This window comes from Nelumbo nucifera, chromosome 4 (genome assembly GCF_055504915.1).
Source record: "Nelumbo nucifera cultivar China Antique chromosome 4, China Antique-T2T, whole genome shotgun sequence".
NCBI lineage: Eukaryota > Viridiplantae > Streptophyta > Magnoliopsida > Proteales > Nelumbonaceae > Nelumbo > Nelumbo nucifera.
Genome location: NC_142652.1, coordinates 33,956,093 through 33,973,830, shown reverse-complemented (window position 1 = coordinate 33,973,830; position 17,738 = coordinate 33,956,093). Strand labels below are relative to the sequence as shown.

The following is a 17,738-nucleotide window of genomic DNA, read 5'->3' as shown; positions in this document are numbered from 1 at the left end:
ATAAATAATAAATATACAAAATAAACATTTTATTGATATAAAGTATATAAATATATAAATTATTTATATAACTTAATTATTATATATAAATTATATAAAATATTTTATATAAGAATTAAACAATTGATCGAATTCGGATATTTATCGAATCGAATAAGGTCATGTCTGAATTCCAATCCGATTAACTATTCAGTATAAATAGGATATCCGAATTCGACCGATTAGATATTCGAATTATTCGAATTCGATTCGATTATATCGAATATCGAATTCGAAATCGGATTTTTGAATACCATTGACACCCCTAGTCTTGCCATAGTTGAGCATGCTTTTTAAGAGACCGAATCCAGTAAACACAACATAGGAAACACATTCAATGAGCACTTTATAAATATTTTGACAACTGTTAAAAATTCTCTTTAATATTTTTCAAGGATAAATTAGGAGTACTTCAAGGGAAACGTGTAAAAACAATTTGAAAGTTCTCATTTAACATGCTTATAATGACGTGCCTATACGATCGGGACTGATTTTCAAGCCTCATTCCATCACCAACTCGAACAAGATTAGCCGCGTTAGTTGAAGTATTTGGAAAATTCTCAGTTAATTCCTTTTATCAATACTTAGGATCATCATCATTAGAATATAAAGAAGAGACTCACCAATATTTTATTTCATATATATTAAATCTTTTGTCAAACACCACTATTATATTCAAACTTAACAACCATATTACACCTTTCAATGCGGTTACCAAAAGTATAACTACTTAATTAATTAACTGGTTACCAAATTATATGTAAATTTAGGCCCCGATTGGATAAGTATCATGTTGTGTTGAGGTTTGGGCTGTGGGAAGTAAAATTGAGCTAAAAAGTGTTTTGAAAGTTGTTTCCACAAATCCTGAAGCTGGGGGGCTTACTGCTTTAAAATTATGTTGTATATTCCATGCTGCCATTTATGGGTGATGGGTGAACTTCACCTGCTCTTGAAAAAATAAGCAAAAGACTGAAGAGAAGGATACATGGTTGTTGATCACCCAATTAATAATTCCTCCTAATTAAACCCATTTGATAAGGACATGAATTCTGAAAGCCGTTAGGCATTGAGGCCGACGATTTGATATATTTCGCCCAAGGCTACCGATAGGAGATAGGATAGATGAGGAGAATAAAGAAAAGGAAGAAAATAAAAGGAATTGCCCTTCAAAGCAAATTCTGAGTATTATTTATGAATTGATTCATCATGTGTTATATTATATGATGTACGTTTGCTCTCAAGGACTTTTCATTAGGCCTTGTCCCTAGCAGATTGGAATCAATATCGTTGGCCAAATAGGTTGCCTATCAATGTCATATGTGGCTGTTTGTGGAAAAATCAAATGTCTTTATGTGGATTATATAAAACCCAATGGTCTATATTACATTATTACCGGCCTAAACAAACCATAGAAGCTAGGAATTAATTCAAGAACTACCATATATATATATATATTTAATAATACTAAACTATGATTCTCTCTTAACCTAACATCTTATCTGCATGGCCCAACAAGTACTTAAAACCCCCTCAGAGCCGAACTTTTGCCTATAAAAGGAGCTCAATTCTGCATTCTATAAGTATTGGAAGTTGAAGCATCAGGAAATTAGGGTAGTAAGTTAGAAAATGTGCAGGGTCTCCATGGATAAGCTTGTGTCGTTGGGTTTTGTTTGTATTTCTTTCGCTTTGGTCATTGGGGGAGTGAATAGTGATACGATATCTTCTTGTAGCCTAACCCCATATCCTGAAATATGTGAGTCTTTCATGGGCTCTAAACCTCTTGCCACTTTAGATGAAACCCAATTCAGTTTTCGTGATGCTGCCCTTGGTTCCACCCTGGACCAAGCCCAACGAGCCTATGGGCTCATTTCTGCCATGGACGTGAGCTCATTTGATGAGAAGGCCAGGATAGCATGGGATGATTGTGTGGAGCTTTACGCTGACACAGTCACCCAGCTTAACCGCGCATTGGGGTCTAAGAATCCATTGAGTTGGTCCGATGCTCAGACATGGCTGAGTGCCGCCATCACCAACCAGCAGACATGCCAAAACGGCTTCATTGAGTTAGGCAAATCTTCTTACTTATCTTCCTTTCCCTTCATGTTGAGCAACTTCTCCAAGATGGTCAGCAATTCGCTTGCCATAAACAAGGAAGCAGCTTCGTCAGCAGCGTCTCTGTTGGGTAAGCAAGGTGGTAATCGCCGGTTGCTTTCTGATGGCTTTCCGACATGGGTCTCTGCTGCAGACCGAAAGCTTCTTCAGTCACCCAGTGCAGCTTCACAAGCTGACGTTGTGGTGGCCGCAGATGGGTCTGGTAACTACAAGACCATCTCTCAGGCAGTGGCTGCTTCACCCAAGAGAAGTGGGAAGAGGTTTGTTATATATGTGAAAAGGGGTGTTTACAGAGAAAACGTTGAGATTACAGCTTCAAACATCATGTTGATCGGAGACGGGATCGATGCTACAACCGTTACGGGCAGCAAGAACGTTCAAGATGGTTCCACCACTTTCCGAACAGCTACAGTTGGTGAGTTCTACTCTTCATGCATGAATTATCAATTCAAATCCGGTGAAGCAAAGATATTTATTAGTTGTTTATTAATTGATTAACTTGCAACTAAAGAAAAAATATTTCTTAAAACATCACAGAACTTTTGAACTTCTTATGCCTTGATTTCTCTATTTGAGGCATTTTTTATTGTTCTTGCTTGTACTATCTATATGAAGTTTATACTCTTACTGGTCTATCTTTTATACAAAGGTTGCACTCTTCTTTTCCATTTTCCTTGGGCCAACTCAATGAGACATCTCTCACTCTCTCTCTCACGCACACACATACATATTTTTGATTATGCGAATGTGACTTACATTGCTTCATTTTTATCTCCTCCAGCGGTCACTGGCGATGGATTCATTGCTCGGGACATGACATTCGAAAACACAGCAGGACCCCAGAAGCACCAAGCAGTTTCCCTCCGCTCAGGTTCTGATCTCTCAGTGTTCTACCGTTGCAGCTTCAAGGGTTACCAGGACACCTTATACGTCTACTCTCAACGCCAATTCTACCGCGACTGTGACATCTACGGCACGGTTGATTTCATCTTCGGAGATGCTGTCGCTGTTCTCCAGAATTGCAACATTTACGTTAGAAAGCCCATGAGCGGTCAGCAGAATACGGTGACTGCTCAGGGACGGACAGACCCCAACGAGAATACAGGCATCTCCATCCACAACTCACGGGTCACGGCCGCTTCGGACTTAAGACCTGTGCAGGGTTCATTCAAGACCTACCTTGGCCGGCCATGGCAAAAGTACTCAAGGACAGTCTTCATGAAGACATCTCTTGATAGCTTGGTCGACCCGGCCGGATGGCTTGAATGGAGTGGCAACTTTGCGTTGAGTACTTTGTATTATGGGGAGTATATGAACATAGGTGGCGGTGCAAGCACCAGCCGGCGTGTAAAGTGGCCGGGGTTTCATGTCATGAGTGCTTCTGATGCCGGGAAGTTTACAGTGGAGAATTTCTTGGGAGGAGGCTCTTGGATCGCGGCCACCGGAGTCCCTTTCACTTCCGGGCTGTGACTTGTTGTCGATTTTTCTCTATCCGTAGACACAATCACACAAATGGGCTATTTCTACCAAGTTTCTATGAGATCTTTAGAGTACAGAAATAATTGAAATATGGGTTGTATCATTGTATTGAATTGAAAATGTATCAATTATTATGCTCTTGCCAATAAATATTAATGCATGGAGTTTTCAATTCACACATCTTATAGGGCGTGGCTGATCATAATTTATGGATTTTAATTAATTAAACTCTCTTGCAAACGTTCTTCAAAGACGTGTTGCTTTCTCTCTCTGGATGATCATTTTCGGGAAGTTAATTTTCCTCTTTTTTGCTGAGGGGAATCAACCTAAGAAGCTAGATAAGTCAGCAAATGAAGTTCATGAGGTTCAGAAGGTGGGTCCAATTACTTGCGATTTTTCTGAGTTCAGTTTTCTTAGATGCAATGAGACCGGTTACTAGGGGTGGCAATTTATCAACCCAACCCGGCCGCTAACCCATCGAACCCCAACCATTAATTGATGGATTAGGTTGTATCCATTTAATCTGGGTCATTAGCGGGTTGGGTAACCAAAAAAGAAAAATTTAATGGTTTGGGTGGATTGGATTACGAGTGACCAACAGGAAACCATTAACTGAAAACAACAAATTATTGATAATCAAATTTAATGCTTGGAAATTAAAAAGAATAAAACTTCTATTTGATTTGAATTATCTCTTTCCATCTCAAAAAAATTTATAATCTCACTTTTTGAAAATTTAATTGGATAGAATTTACCTCTTGATCTTGAACTATTATGGGAGCAAATTTATATTTTAATATAAAAGCTTTATTTGATACATTAAACCAAACTAACTTAAAGATTCCATTATCTAATCACTTGCTTTCCAATTATGAGTATATAAAATCAGCTTTGTTTGAAAGCAGCTTTGCAACGTCATTAATAATTTATTTACTCAAAACAATAATTCATTCAGTTCAGCAATTTTCAGCTGTTCTGTATATTTATATCTATAGTTATATTACTTATAAAAGTGCAAATGGGTCTTACTTTTTTGGGAATTTTGGTTGAACAGAATTTACCCCTTGAGCTATCATGGGAATAAATTTACATTTTAATATATATCTATATATATATATATATATAAACTTTAATTGATATACAGTAAACCAAACCAACAACAGTTATAAATAGAAAATTTAAGACTCCATTCATAGAAAATTAGAAAAAAAAATGACTCCATTCATAGAAATTTACATTTTAATATATATATATATTTGCGAAAAAGATAAATATGAGGTGGGATGTGGAACCTGGGCTTGGTTGAGGGAGGAGTGGGGAATGAAGAGGAAACGTCTTTGGTGAGGGTGCTCATGAAGAAAGCAATAGCTGCGCCTTGAATTGTTCTGGTAGCGGTGACAATGGCGGCCTCCACCGGCTATGACTACTTAGAAAGCCAAGACCAATCCATTTTCAAGTCTTTAAGCATATCTGCACCTGCTCTATTGGGTTTTGAAGAGACATTCCCTTTGAAAAATCGACCACCCCCATCTCCCCTCCATGGTGCTTCTCCATATTATAATTATGTTATATAATAGTGGTTGTCGTAATTGAATTAATTTTCTGCTGTTGCTGCTGCTCTTCTTCTTCTTCTTCTTCTTAAGTGAGTGAGAGGAGGAGAAAGGGATGATGACAATGGCAAGGATTTGCTACTATCATTTTTTTTGGATTATCATTTTGGTTTGGATTCACACAGAAGTCATTTGCATGCATGCGCTAAAAAGGAAAGAGGAAAATTTGAAAACCTTGAGACTAACTGTGCTGTGTGCACAATTTTTGATGATGATGGTAATGATTGTAGATAATATGATGAACATATGATATTAGAGAAGTGTCATAGATTTTTTCCATCTATGCATTAGGTCAATAATCCAAGTGTTTTGGTAAAATAGGTCAACCAATGATGTTATAATTAAATAATAAAGATTAAAAAATAGAAGCCCCTACACAAGGCTCCCATCAATGAGGGGTCTAGGAGTGATAGATCTATATAGACTTACCCCCCTATGTAAATACACAGAGAGGTTGTTACCCAGATTTTAATACTCATCACCTAGGTTATAATGGAACAACCCAGCCATTGTGCTAACGCCTACAGGAATTATTTTTGTTAACATAATAAAAATAAAAAATAGGGAGAATGACAGTTCAGCCCAGGGTCAGAATTTGTAAGTTCAAAGTACATTTGGAGTAGATGCCAGCTTGGAATTGATGCCAATTCATGGGTGTTGTAGGGGTGCATATATAGAGTGTGGGTTTTTGACCTTTTGAATGTTTATAACTCTGTAGTGGAAATCAGAAATCTACATTGGACTTGTCCGTACTTCTCTGTAAAAAATATATAAAAAATACAAAAAATATTAGAAAAAGCTTGACACTTCTCTAATATTATACACTTGTGACATTATACAAAGATAAATGTCATACACAAGAATTATTTTTGTTAAATATAGAAAGGAAACATGAAGTTTAAAACCACCAAAAAATGAAAGCAATCTTTCTTTTGAATCATGTGGGTCCTCACATTGTCATATTTAAATAATAAAAATTTAAAATTTGATAAAAATCAATAGATAGTACAAAAATTTTGTAAAAAATTATGCATAAATCGCTGATATTTTATATTTATCATATCACACAAAAATAAGTATGATAAATAAGAAATATTTTTGTTGATGATGGAATGCAAAATTTAAATCCACCAACACACACCATGCCTCCATTACTTATCTTTGTTCATGGACATTCTTATTTATTAAACATTCTCATGTGCAATGACATTGCACGTTCGCATTTACTAGTTAAAGCAAATAGCTCAATGCATGCCACCCCATTTTCTTTTTCTCCCTCTATTTTCCTTTCTTTTCTTTCTCTTCACCTCTCTCTTACACCTAGGGGTGATCATTCTTGTCCCGGTCTGGAAACCCAGCTCGCAAATTTCCAAGCCTGGGCCTGCATCAAGCCTGGGCTTGGACCTAATACTTCAAGCCCGACCTATAATATACTTATTTTATATTATATAAAAATAAATATATATGTTATATAATATATATTTTTGTTTTTGCAACCCGGATACAAAAAATAGTAATAACAACATCAAATGTCCACCATCCAAGCTTCAATGTTCTTATCTTCCAAAACCTCGATCTGCTATCCCCAAGCTCCTAACTCGGGACTTGGTGGAGGAATCGAAGTTGAACATGAGATCTGGATATACAAGCATAACAACCACCCAGCAGTTCAAACTAGCAAGGCAGACCACCTTTGTTTATCTTCAATTTTTTTTGTGTGTGTTTGTATATTTTTGTTATATTTTCCAGAAATTTCTGTTATTTTTCTATAATTTTAGGTTTTTCTATGTTTTTTAATATTTTTTTTTGTAATTTCTGTTTTTTTTTTGCATTTTCTATAATTTATGCATTATTTCTACAATTTTCATTATTTTTTGCAATTTTACATTTTTCTATAATTTTTGCTATATTTTCTGTAAATGTTCTTGCATTTTATTTATTTTTCCATATTTTTTAAATTTATTTTGTGTTTTAATGACTTAAAAAATTAATGGGTTAAACGGATTAGATTGGGTCAAGGCAGGTTTGGGTTCAAACTAACCCATTTATATTTTTTCCAAATGGATTACTAACGGATCAGTGGGTTGAAGTTCAACCCAAACCCACCTAATTGCCACCCCTCCATCTCCTACATCCCAAGATTCTCATATTTGTGTGTCTGATGGAGTTGGAGCGGGGCAGGTGACAAGTCTCATGATTCCATTGATCAGCGAGTGGAGTTGTAGTTGAGGATGGGAAAGTTTCTTGGAGTAACTCTACCTCTCGGGGTTTAGAAAAATGAGAAATTGGTTATAAGGTAGAGTAATGGACCAAGTTGAACATCCAAATTCCCTAGAATCCTAAGGGGAGCAGGAGGCAACTCTAGAGTACGGGTGCTATTGAGTTGAGCTGAGCCCAACTTCTATGTGTCTAGGATCGGTTCAACTTAAACATTGTTATGCTCGCGTTCAGTTTGAAAGCTAAAAAATAAATATATTTTTCTTGTGGTTGGGACTATATTGTCTATTTTTTTTTTTGTGTTTTGGATATGAGCTCCTTTTGTAGAGCTTTCTTTGTATTTTCTTTTTTCTTTCTTTTAATACAATTTTATACTTTACCTCTTTCAAAAAAAAACATGTGACACATAAAGTGTATGACCTAGGCACTGATGAGTTTCTAAAATTAAAAATTCACTGCTATAATGGTTCAATTTTTTAAGCTACATGTGGCCAATTTCATTAAAAAATCAGAATACAAGATATTACAATCAGCACCAGCCAAACTAGTCCAAGAAATTGACAAAAAATGGAGAAATAAATCTAGATTATTGACCAATCTGCTGAAGGAGAGAATTGCTTGTCAAACTCAAACCCATTCGGTTGCTATCAACAGTAAACCGTTAAATAAAAGATTCAAATCTGCATCTCGTCCAATACAAAAGACCTGACAAAATTAGGAGGAGATGACTAGGTCATTGATTTTTTATGCTTGAAGCATAGCTGGCTAGCTCGTGATGAGCTAACCTATTACAGGAGTGAGATGTGAAAAGGAAGCTTGGAGATGAAAAGAGAGAACTCAGGTGCTTGCATTCAAGAATAATAACATGTAGCCTCCAATTAAGGTGGTTCTGCGTTTGAAGAAAGGAGATCAATAACTGATTTTGCATCACATAATTCAATTTGAATTGATCTGAGACCAAGCAATTGAGCGCATTAGAGCCCTTCAAGAAATGCATAAGCTTCTGCCTGTTCAGGAGAGGAGCAACTGAGGCTTAGAGTCCTCCCAAGGATGAAAGATCCACTGTGGTCTCTGATGGCTAAACCAATCGCAGAGTGAGTATATTCCAGGTAGATGATGAGGAGGTAAGGGGATAGTGGACAACCCTGTTGAAGCCCCCGACTTGGTTTGAAAGATTCACTAGGGGCACCATTAATAAGAATTTTCATTGAAGGTGAAGCTAAGCAAGGGTAAATAAGATTGTAGACATCTTCAGAGTAGCCCAAACATTTCATACAAATTTTTTAGAGAGATCGATTTTCATCATGCAATAACTTAAATTATGCCTTGGGAATTTTAACTTTTTCATTGAATGTACCACTTCTCCAGCAAGAATAATGTTATTAAAAATTTTGTCTTCTAGGAGAGAAAGCATTTTGGTAAGGTGAGACAAATTTGTGCATGAACTCCTTCACTCTGCTCACAAGAATTTTTGCAACTAGTTTATAAGTAGTATTTGCAAGTCCGATAGGTCTAAAATCACAAGGTGATGACACATCTTCTTTCTTGGGAACTAGAACAATGTGAGTGCCATTAATATCAGAAATGAGAGATAAATTAACAAACAAAGATTGAATAAAATTGCAGAATTTTGCTGATCTTTTGGTCTAGAAAAGCTAGTTAAAGGGAAATGATTAATTGGATGGTCTTGATTAAGCCATGTAGACTGAAATGATTATATTGTGATTTCCCAATCAGCATCGGAAATAAAAATACTTCAATTTACTATAAGATATTGAATGAGCCACTTCATTTTTTTTGTTTGGTCTCTATTGCTTCAACACAAAAGGTTATGAAAATTTCTGTTACCACACATACGGTTAAGGTTATTAAAATTGCATTGCAAAATATTCAGCTATATTTCTCATCTTAAACTTGTAGGAACCATTGCTTGGTATAATGATATAGGTTGTATTTGGTATTATTGTTGTCTCTAGTAGAAACATTTAGAATTTATCTAAACAAATTTTTTGAGAAATTGTCTTGTCACATCAGATTAGATAACCACTTCCACTAAAAAATATATGCATTCGATTGGGTATTGACATAAAAATGGTATTAAATGTTGTGTTGATAACTTAAAAGCATTTGTGTTACCAATTGAGTGGTGGCTCGGTTGATATGTAAACTGGGTAGTCCCAGAAGAGGTGCGGTTTCGAGCCCCGCTATGGGCTTCCACCACCTTTCAGAGAAGAGTTATTAGTTTGTTGTACCATGCAAAGAAAAAATGATCTATGGCCCATATGGAGGCACACGACATGTGATTCAATACTAAAAAAAAAGAAATATTTGTGCTAAAAAAATATATATATTTTCATAAATATTGTTTTGACCAATTTAAAACATTGTAAATGGAAGTGGCAATGGTACAAAACACAACATACCATAGTACAAGAGTTGTAAAAATGAGTGCCAAAGGACATGTATATATCTATACTAGTCTATCCCCTTTCGAAAGGACCCATGTGGTTGAGACTAACATTGAGTAAAGATCTTTATTGTAGCTCCTTTTACAGAGAGGTAAGGTTTCTTGCCCGTTCTCTATCTCCTTTACATTGAAACAAATACAGCCTTAACAATTATTTGAAATACATCCATTGAACTTTTTATATTATGAGTATTCATAGGGGCGAGCATGGGTTGGTTGGGTTTGTTGGTTCCAAGGCAGAACCTAGAACCTATCTTATAGGGGTTGGTTATAGGTTTTTGGAATCAAAACCTCCCCCGTCAAGATTAGTTTCAAGGTTGGTTTTGGCCTTTGGCAGTTTCAAGGTTAATTCCAGAGTCTATCCATGAAACTTACTGTTCTTTCTTTACCTAAAAATGAATGTTTTTTTTAAACATAAATATTTCATAACATTAAGAATCAAATTAGATAGCTATAAATGTTGTAGAGTTTTTGAAATTATAACCTTCACCACCACCACCACCACCACCACCACCAATAACAACAACAACAACAACAACAATAATAATAATAATAATAATAATAATAATAATAATAATAATAATAATAATAATAATAATAATAATAATAATAATAATAATAATAATAATAATAATAATAATAATAATAATTAATAAAATATAGTTCAAAACTTATCAATATAATTTAAATTTTTTAAATATTACTTTTTTATATTACTTATTATACATATTCAAATATTAAAATGAAGAAAAATAAACAACTCACCTCAGTGGCTTGAGTTCAATCAAGGCCAGACCCACCAAGGTCAACTAAGACTGGTTCCACCAAGGCTAATCTAGGTTGGTTCCATCAAAGTCAACCAAAACCAGTTTCACCAAAGCCAACTAAAGTCAGTTTAGGTAGGGAAAACCTCTAAACCCTGGAACTGGACTGGGTGGGGGTTGGTTTGAAGAAGTTGAATCCAAACCTACTGATAACAGAATGGGTAGGGTCAATTCGAGGTTGGTTCCATTTGGTTTTGGATAGAACCAAACTATTTACTCACCCCTCCTATTATTTTAGTCTCAAGTGTCCCTTTTTGCCCAGGTCTCTTTTTGCTTGGCTGGTGGCATACATTGTACAGATTGTAATTCTCACTTTTTTCTTTTTTTTTTATTTACTATAAAAAATTTTTCTTATAAGGCTTTTTGAAAGCAAAAGTGTAAAAAAAATTCAATGAAAAAGTAAAGCAAGATGAATACATTATACATAGAAGGGGAACTGTTATATAGGTAAGGGTGTCAATAGACCGGTTTTGGATTGGACCCCATCCAGTCCAAAATCAATTTGGACAAATTGGATGGACCAACAAGACATATTTGATTGGACCAATCCGGTCCAAAATATTTATTAGATTAGATTGGACCTGGTCCGCCTTTAACAAATTTATATTGAATTGGGTTGGATTAAGCCAATATCTGATCCATTGATATAATATAAGAATATATGTGTCAATGGACCGGGTTTGGGTTGAAACTAGTCTAAATCAAAATAAATTTAAACAGATTGGACGGTCCAGACATTAAATTGGACCGGTCCAAATTAATCCAAAACATTCGTTGGATTGGATTGTACCTGATCCATTTATAATGGACTCACATTGGACTGGATCGGATTGGACCAAATCTAGTCCAATTGACACCCCTATATAATATATATAATATAGGGGTTTCTTTTTCTTTTTCTTGTTAGGTCCAATTCTGGGATGAGATAGATGGTTTTGACCATCAACAAATCAGTATTAACTGAATTTGGTTTTGGAGTTGTGTCTTATTTTGTGCCATTGAAGTAGCTTTTAGTAGTGCACCTAGCGTATACTTTCTGCGTTTTTTTTTTCCTTTTTTAATAAAATAAATAATACCTTTCTTTAAAAAATATGGGAAATAATTAAACCAACATCTGAAATTTATTGCATGAATGCAGTTTAAAACAAAAGGGTACGTAGTTTTAATTGATGATTTCCACATTAGGGGGCTGTTCGATAAATGCTAAATTGTGAACCGAATGTTTTGTTGGTTTCTTTTTGAGTGGATAGAATAGGGCATATAATAAAATATTTAGGGATATTGAAGATGGCATCTCAAACATTGCATTATTAACTAAGGAACTCAGATCCTATTCAATTATATATTTCATTAAGGCTGTGTTTGGTTGATAAATTTGCATTGGTGCAAAGTCATGGAAATGCAAATGCTATGAGTGTAAATTTTGACCTATTTTTGTGTCAAATTTTAACTTATTTTGTTTGGTTGCATTACAAATGAAGTATGTTAAAACATGAAGCAGAACAAAATAAAATCCAAAACAAAATTAAACGAGGATTTGCATTTTTTACATTTACACTCCCATGCATTTATACTAGTGCAAATAAAATTGCACTGCAACCAAACACAGCCTAAATGACAAACGCCTAAAAAGTTCAGTTCTTCCAATTGAGTCATTATCAAATGGCCCCTTACATCTGGTAGGGCTGTCAATACACCTCAAAAACTTCCGATTACTCGGATTTTGATGTTTAAACCTGCATTTGTTAGTAATTGGATCAGATGCAGATTTGACCGAACCCCCTCCAATTTGGTAATATAATAATATATTATATATAATAAATATATATTAAAAAAATATTATTTTGTTATTTTCTTTATTTTAATGATAATAGAGTGGAGTCAGATAAAATCCAAATTACTAGATTCAAATAAAAATTGGGTTTAAAATTTCAATAATTGGCCTGGATTGAGATTAAAATTTCATGCATATTAGAAATGATTTGTAAGTCTAAGGAATCATTTAACCTAAAAGCTTAAATTGTTAGATGAAGTACTTGAAATGAACTTTATTTTCTAACACACCCTTTCACATAAAAGTCCATTGGGCTAGAAATAAGCACAGGCGCATCCATACTTTCTGTTGAAATTTAATTAATTATAATAGAACTACTGGGATTGAACACCAAACCACTTATTCAAATAGGCTCTATACCATCTTAAGGAACTGTTCAACATAAAACCTTAAGCTGTTAGGTGATTCCTGAGTAGGTTTTTATTCCTTAACTGAATGATTATTTTTCTTGTATTTTGTAGTCCTATAGTCAATCCTATTAACACATTAATCACATAACTAAACATGTTGACGATAGTCGATATATACGCAGTTGTTCGATTGCCTGAAGATATATATATATATATATATATATATATATATATATATATTCCTAAAAAACCAAACTTCAACATTCAAAACCCAGTTCCAAAGGGCTAAGAGAGCTTCATATGATATGGTTGACGAATTCCAAGCCATGACTCAGATTACGTGCTCGCTCACACAAGATATATAGAAAACAAGAAAATAACATTTACGAATAGACTAATGGATGTATGAATCTTTGTTTTATTAATTTTATTTATACACTTGTACTCTCAGAGCCTTCTCATTGGGTTCTAATAGCTTGGAAACCACTTTCCTAGCAAGAGAGATTAGCAATCAATGTCATGGGTTTTTACCTGGGGGGCTGGGCTTTAACTAGTCAACTGGCTTATACTAGCGATTTCAACAAACCCCAGATGGAATTAATTAACAATTCCATATACCAGCAGACTTTATTAATTCCTTACGTAAACATGACCATGATGCATGATCTAACATATATATTTAAATTAAAAAAAAAGAAAAAAAAACTTAGAGTTGTTCAAATATCTATTGCTCATAGTTTCTCATCGGGTCAGAGTAGTTGCCTATATAATGATCAGGCCCTTCTCCCATTCTTGGTTCATTGAGAAGTAAATAAAGCATCAGATTTTCTGAATGTTTTTATTTCTTTTCTTACTTGGATGGTGGATCAAATTAAGACAACCTCATGGGAATTGAATTGGGTTTTGTCTAAAGTTACAGAAGGGATGATCTAATGGAAGCTTTACATATTTCAGGATATGGGGTTTGGCTGCAAGATAATAAATACTGTGTCATATCTGACCAGTCACCACATGCACTGACAAACCCCATAGCCTGAAATATGTTAGTTTTCATTACTTTAATCCTCTTGTCACTTTAGATGAAACCCAATTCAATTTTGGTGATGCTGCTCTTACTTTCACCATGGAAGCTCAATAAAACCTTTGGGCATCATCAGCTTGCCTATTGAGATGGCAAAGATGCACGGCATGGAGTGATTGCTTGGATCACTGCCAAGTTACTGTTCGTTGATATGAGTAAGTCCTCTTATCTCCATCTAATATATATTTTGTTAGTTACTAAAAATTAAACAACTCTATATTATTTTTTACCTAAAAAAGAGGAAAAAAAAACCCTTAATTACCATGCATTATTGGAGACAACATTATCTCTCTAGTACTATTTGTTAGCGGAGGATGAGGATGATGACTTAGTATCCATATATAAGAAACTTAAACGCTTTTTCTCTCTCAAAATTACCATATGTCGATCTATTCTCATTAAGAATCATATTTCTATTGGGGGGATTATCTATTGAACACATGGGCATCATGTTATGCGTGTAGTTTTGTTAATTTTTCTATTTTTAAATTTTGTTAAGATAATTATATTTTACAGAAGAAAAGTGTTGATATATCAACAACTCTATCTTCTACATAAGGGGCTTGAGTAATTTTCTGGCAATTTTTTTTGTTTTTGATTGAGTATTCATTTTGGGGAGTTTCGATCTATCTTGTAGAACACTTTCTATGGTCTTAGAGATGACCAAACCATCCATATATACTTCTCTGGCTCAAATTGAAAAGGATTTGCATCTGGTGGCTTGAGCATGCCCAAGACTGAAAAATTGGTTGATTCAGAAATGATTCCTTTTTTACTGGCACTCACCTTTCAGAAGGCACTCTATGTTCATGGTGGCTGTTTTCCTGGTTCCCTTTATTTTTCTTTTGCCTGTTAATACCTTTAACAAGTTTTGATCCCATTTTTCCTTTTATCTTCCTTTTTCTACTTCTTTTTCTTCTGATGAGGAATGAAAGATACGTAACTATTATATATTCTTATTATCTTCTTCTTACCTCCTCCTCGTCTGAGAGAGAGAGAGAGAGAGAATTCCCTGGATACGAGAATACGAGATACTATAAATGATCAGCATGTTTTCATAATATTCTCCTATAGAGAGAGAGAGAAGTTTTTCTATTTTTATTATAGAGAAGAGAAGCTTTTAATATAATTAGGAAGTTGATCTTAGTTAGAACTGTTTTAGTACGTGGTTGTAAATTAATATATAGTTATTCGGTTCCATGATTCAAGAACTGGTAGGACTATATGGCTTCTCTACATGCATGCATGGAAAAATTTTGGCACAAGTAATGGGAGCCAATCACTTCGGAGAATGTAACTAAATTGAACCAATCTTAATATTTTCTTTTACAAATAAATATGGAATAAACTACATAAATAAACAATAAATTCAACTTGGTCAAAATCTCATTCAAGAAAAAAAAGAAAAACCTCTAATTTTGATACAAATTAAAAACATTTTTAGCTGATTTCTTCCTGCAAGATATTTTTCCTGTATTAACGACCTCCTCCCTATAGAGAATTTCATGTTATGGCTTAATTTACTGGCATCTAAGTTGAACCTGCAGGGGGATACCCACAGCTAGAGCCCAACACACTAAGATAAAACGGTGGCAATGTCTCGTTATTGATCATGATATATAGGAAAGGATGGATGATGATTCATCGTGGCCAGATGGAGCTTTAAATTTGAAACCTACAGAAGCTTCATCAGTATTTTTGGAGGGACTAATATTTGCCAGAGATTTTGGATTCGTGTCGTGACTCGTATAATTGTGGAGGGAGGTGCTGTGGTTAGAATCCTGTTGGGTGATTAATATTCATTTACATTTCTTACTCGTTATGTGTAAGATGTTAGTCCATCTCATTGCAAAGAATGTCTGTATTCTTTCCAGACTAGCCACTTAGGAGGTTCAAATTATCGATATTCTTGATATGAATTGAATTTTTTTGAGTGTATCAAGAGTTTCAGTTGATCAAAACTTTTTTATTTTTTTATTTTTTTGCATGGATTTACATTTGACAGGGGTGTATGTTGTAATAAAAGTATATTAGTGACTCTACTGATACAATAAACTCTGTGTTGGATAGGGGTGTCAATTGGTCCAATCTGATCCAGTTCAATGTGAGTCCATTATAAATGGATCAGGTCCAATTCAATTCAATGAATATTTTGGACCGGTTCAATTTAATGCTTGGAGTGTCTAATCTGTTCAAATTTGTTTTAATTTAGATTGGTTTCAACCTAAACCTGGTCCATTAACACTTATATTCTTATCTTATATCAATAAATCGGATATTAGGTTAATCCAACCCAATCCAATATAAATTTATTACGGATGGACCATGTCAAATCGAATCTAATAAATATTTTGGACCGAATTGGTCTAAATCCAAGAGATAAATGGATTGTACTCCCTCTCAGAAATCTAGAATTACAGCCACCTCCTAGTCTACTAATAGCCCCCATTATAAATCGCATCTTGCCCATAAATTTAGCATCAATCCACCATCAAGATTCATTCCACCCCTAAGGTGGAATTAAGATTCATAAGAGTGAACTGAACAGTTAAAACCCCCCAATCCAAAATGCCTTGTTGGTCTGTTCAAATTGATTTTGAATTGGATGAGGTCCAATCCAAAACTGGTCGATTGACACCCTTAATATTGGACATGCTCAATACTTCAAACCGTGGTCAATTATATTGGCCTGTATATACTAAATTAATTTATGAGTTTCTACTAAAAAATAAAATCAATACAAATAGGTGTAATTATCCTTGTAAGTATAAGTCTAGATGCACAAAGATTCTGCTCAGCTTTTCACACCGTGGGCCAAACATCCACGTAAGAAGACACTCATACATCATTATCTGATGTGGCCAAGCTATGTACTGTTGTGGAAGCAGACAAATGAATAATTCTAATATGCAGCTCCGCTTTGTGAAACACGCTATCTTAAGCTTATCCACATGTCCTTTAATTTGACCTCCACTTGCCTTTGCTCTGCAACATATATATATATAAGCACTAAAGTCTTAATTAATATATTTCTCTTCTCTGCCTTGAAACCACCCAAGAGACTTTTGGGCATTCGACCCCTCTCAGTCGACGCTTCATGCATTAATGGCTACCCCTATCAATTTCTGAGTTTTGACAATCTCAGAGGGTACGAAGAAAGAGAAATAGATAAGCTTGGGCCAAATAAAACGTATTAGAAATGAATTATCTTTATACTATTCCAGAATGTTGGTATCGATTCAAATATGGAGTAGGTGAAGGGTTGATTCAAATTTCCATTTTGAAGTGACAGATGGGCGTGTTGAAAGGAATTTTGTACAGAGAGGTTCGTGACCGGTTATCCTCGAAAAGAAGAAAATAATTCCACTTGGAATGGAATTGGACGTAGACGTCGACGTACGTACAACCCCCTCTTGGCAAAGCTCATATGTACTGTAAACTACTAGAACTATTACCGTGGATAGGGGTGTCCATCAAAAACGAAAAACCGAAAATCGAACCAGAAAACTGAATCGCAAAATATGATTAATCGAATCCGTTCGGTTTTGGTTTGGAATTTTTGAAAAACCAAAAGATTGGAATCGATGATTAACCGAATTGATCGATACATATATTTTTATATATATTTTTAATATATGTTACATATTTTTTATGTATTATATATAAATATATATTCATTATATATATATATATAAATATATACTTATATTATATTTATAATGATC

At 34.5% G+C, this 17,738-nt stretch overlaps 1 protein-coding gene across 1 annotated transcript; it reads left to right on the top strand.

The window, feature by feature from the left end:
• The first annotated feature begins 1,629 nt into the window (after nucleotides 1-1,629).
• LOC104607347 (pectinesterase-like) lies at nucleotides 1,630-3,794 on the top strand. Its single transcript, XM_010272967.2, has 2 exons — nucleotides 1,630-2,566; nucleotides 2,933-3,794. Exons 1-2 carry the CDS (start codon nucleotides 1,666-1,668, stop codon nucleotides 3,619-3,621), a joined length of 1,590 nt encoding a protein of 529 aa, XP_010271269.1. The 5' UTR covers nucleotides 1,630-1,665; the 3' UTR covers nucleotides 3,622-3,794.
• The last annotated feature ends 13,944 nt before the right edge of the window (nucleotides 3,795-17,738 follow it).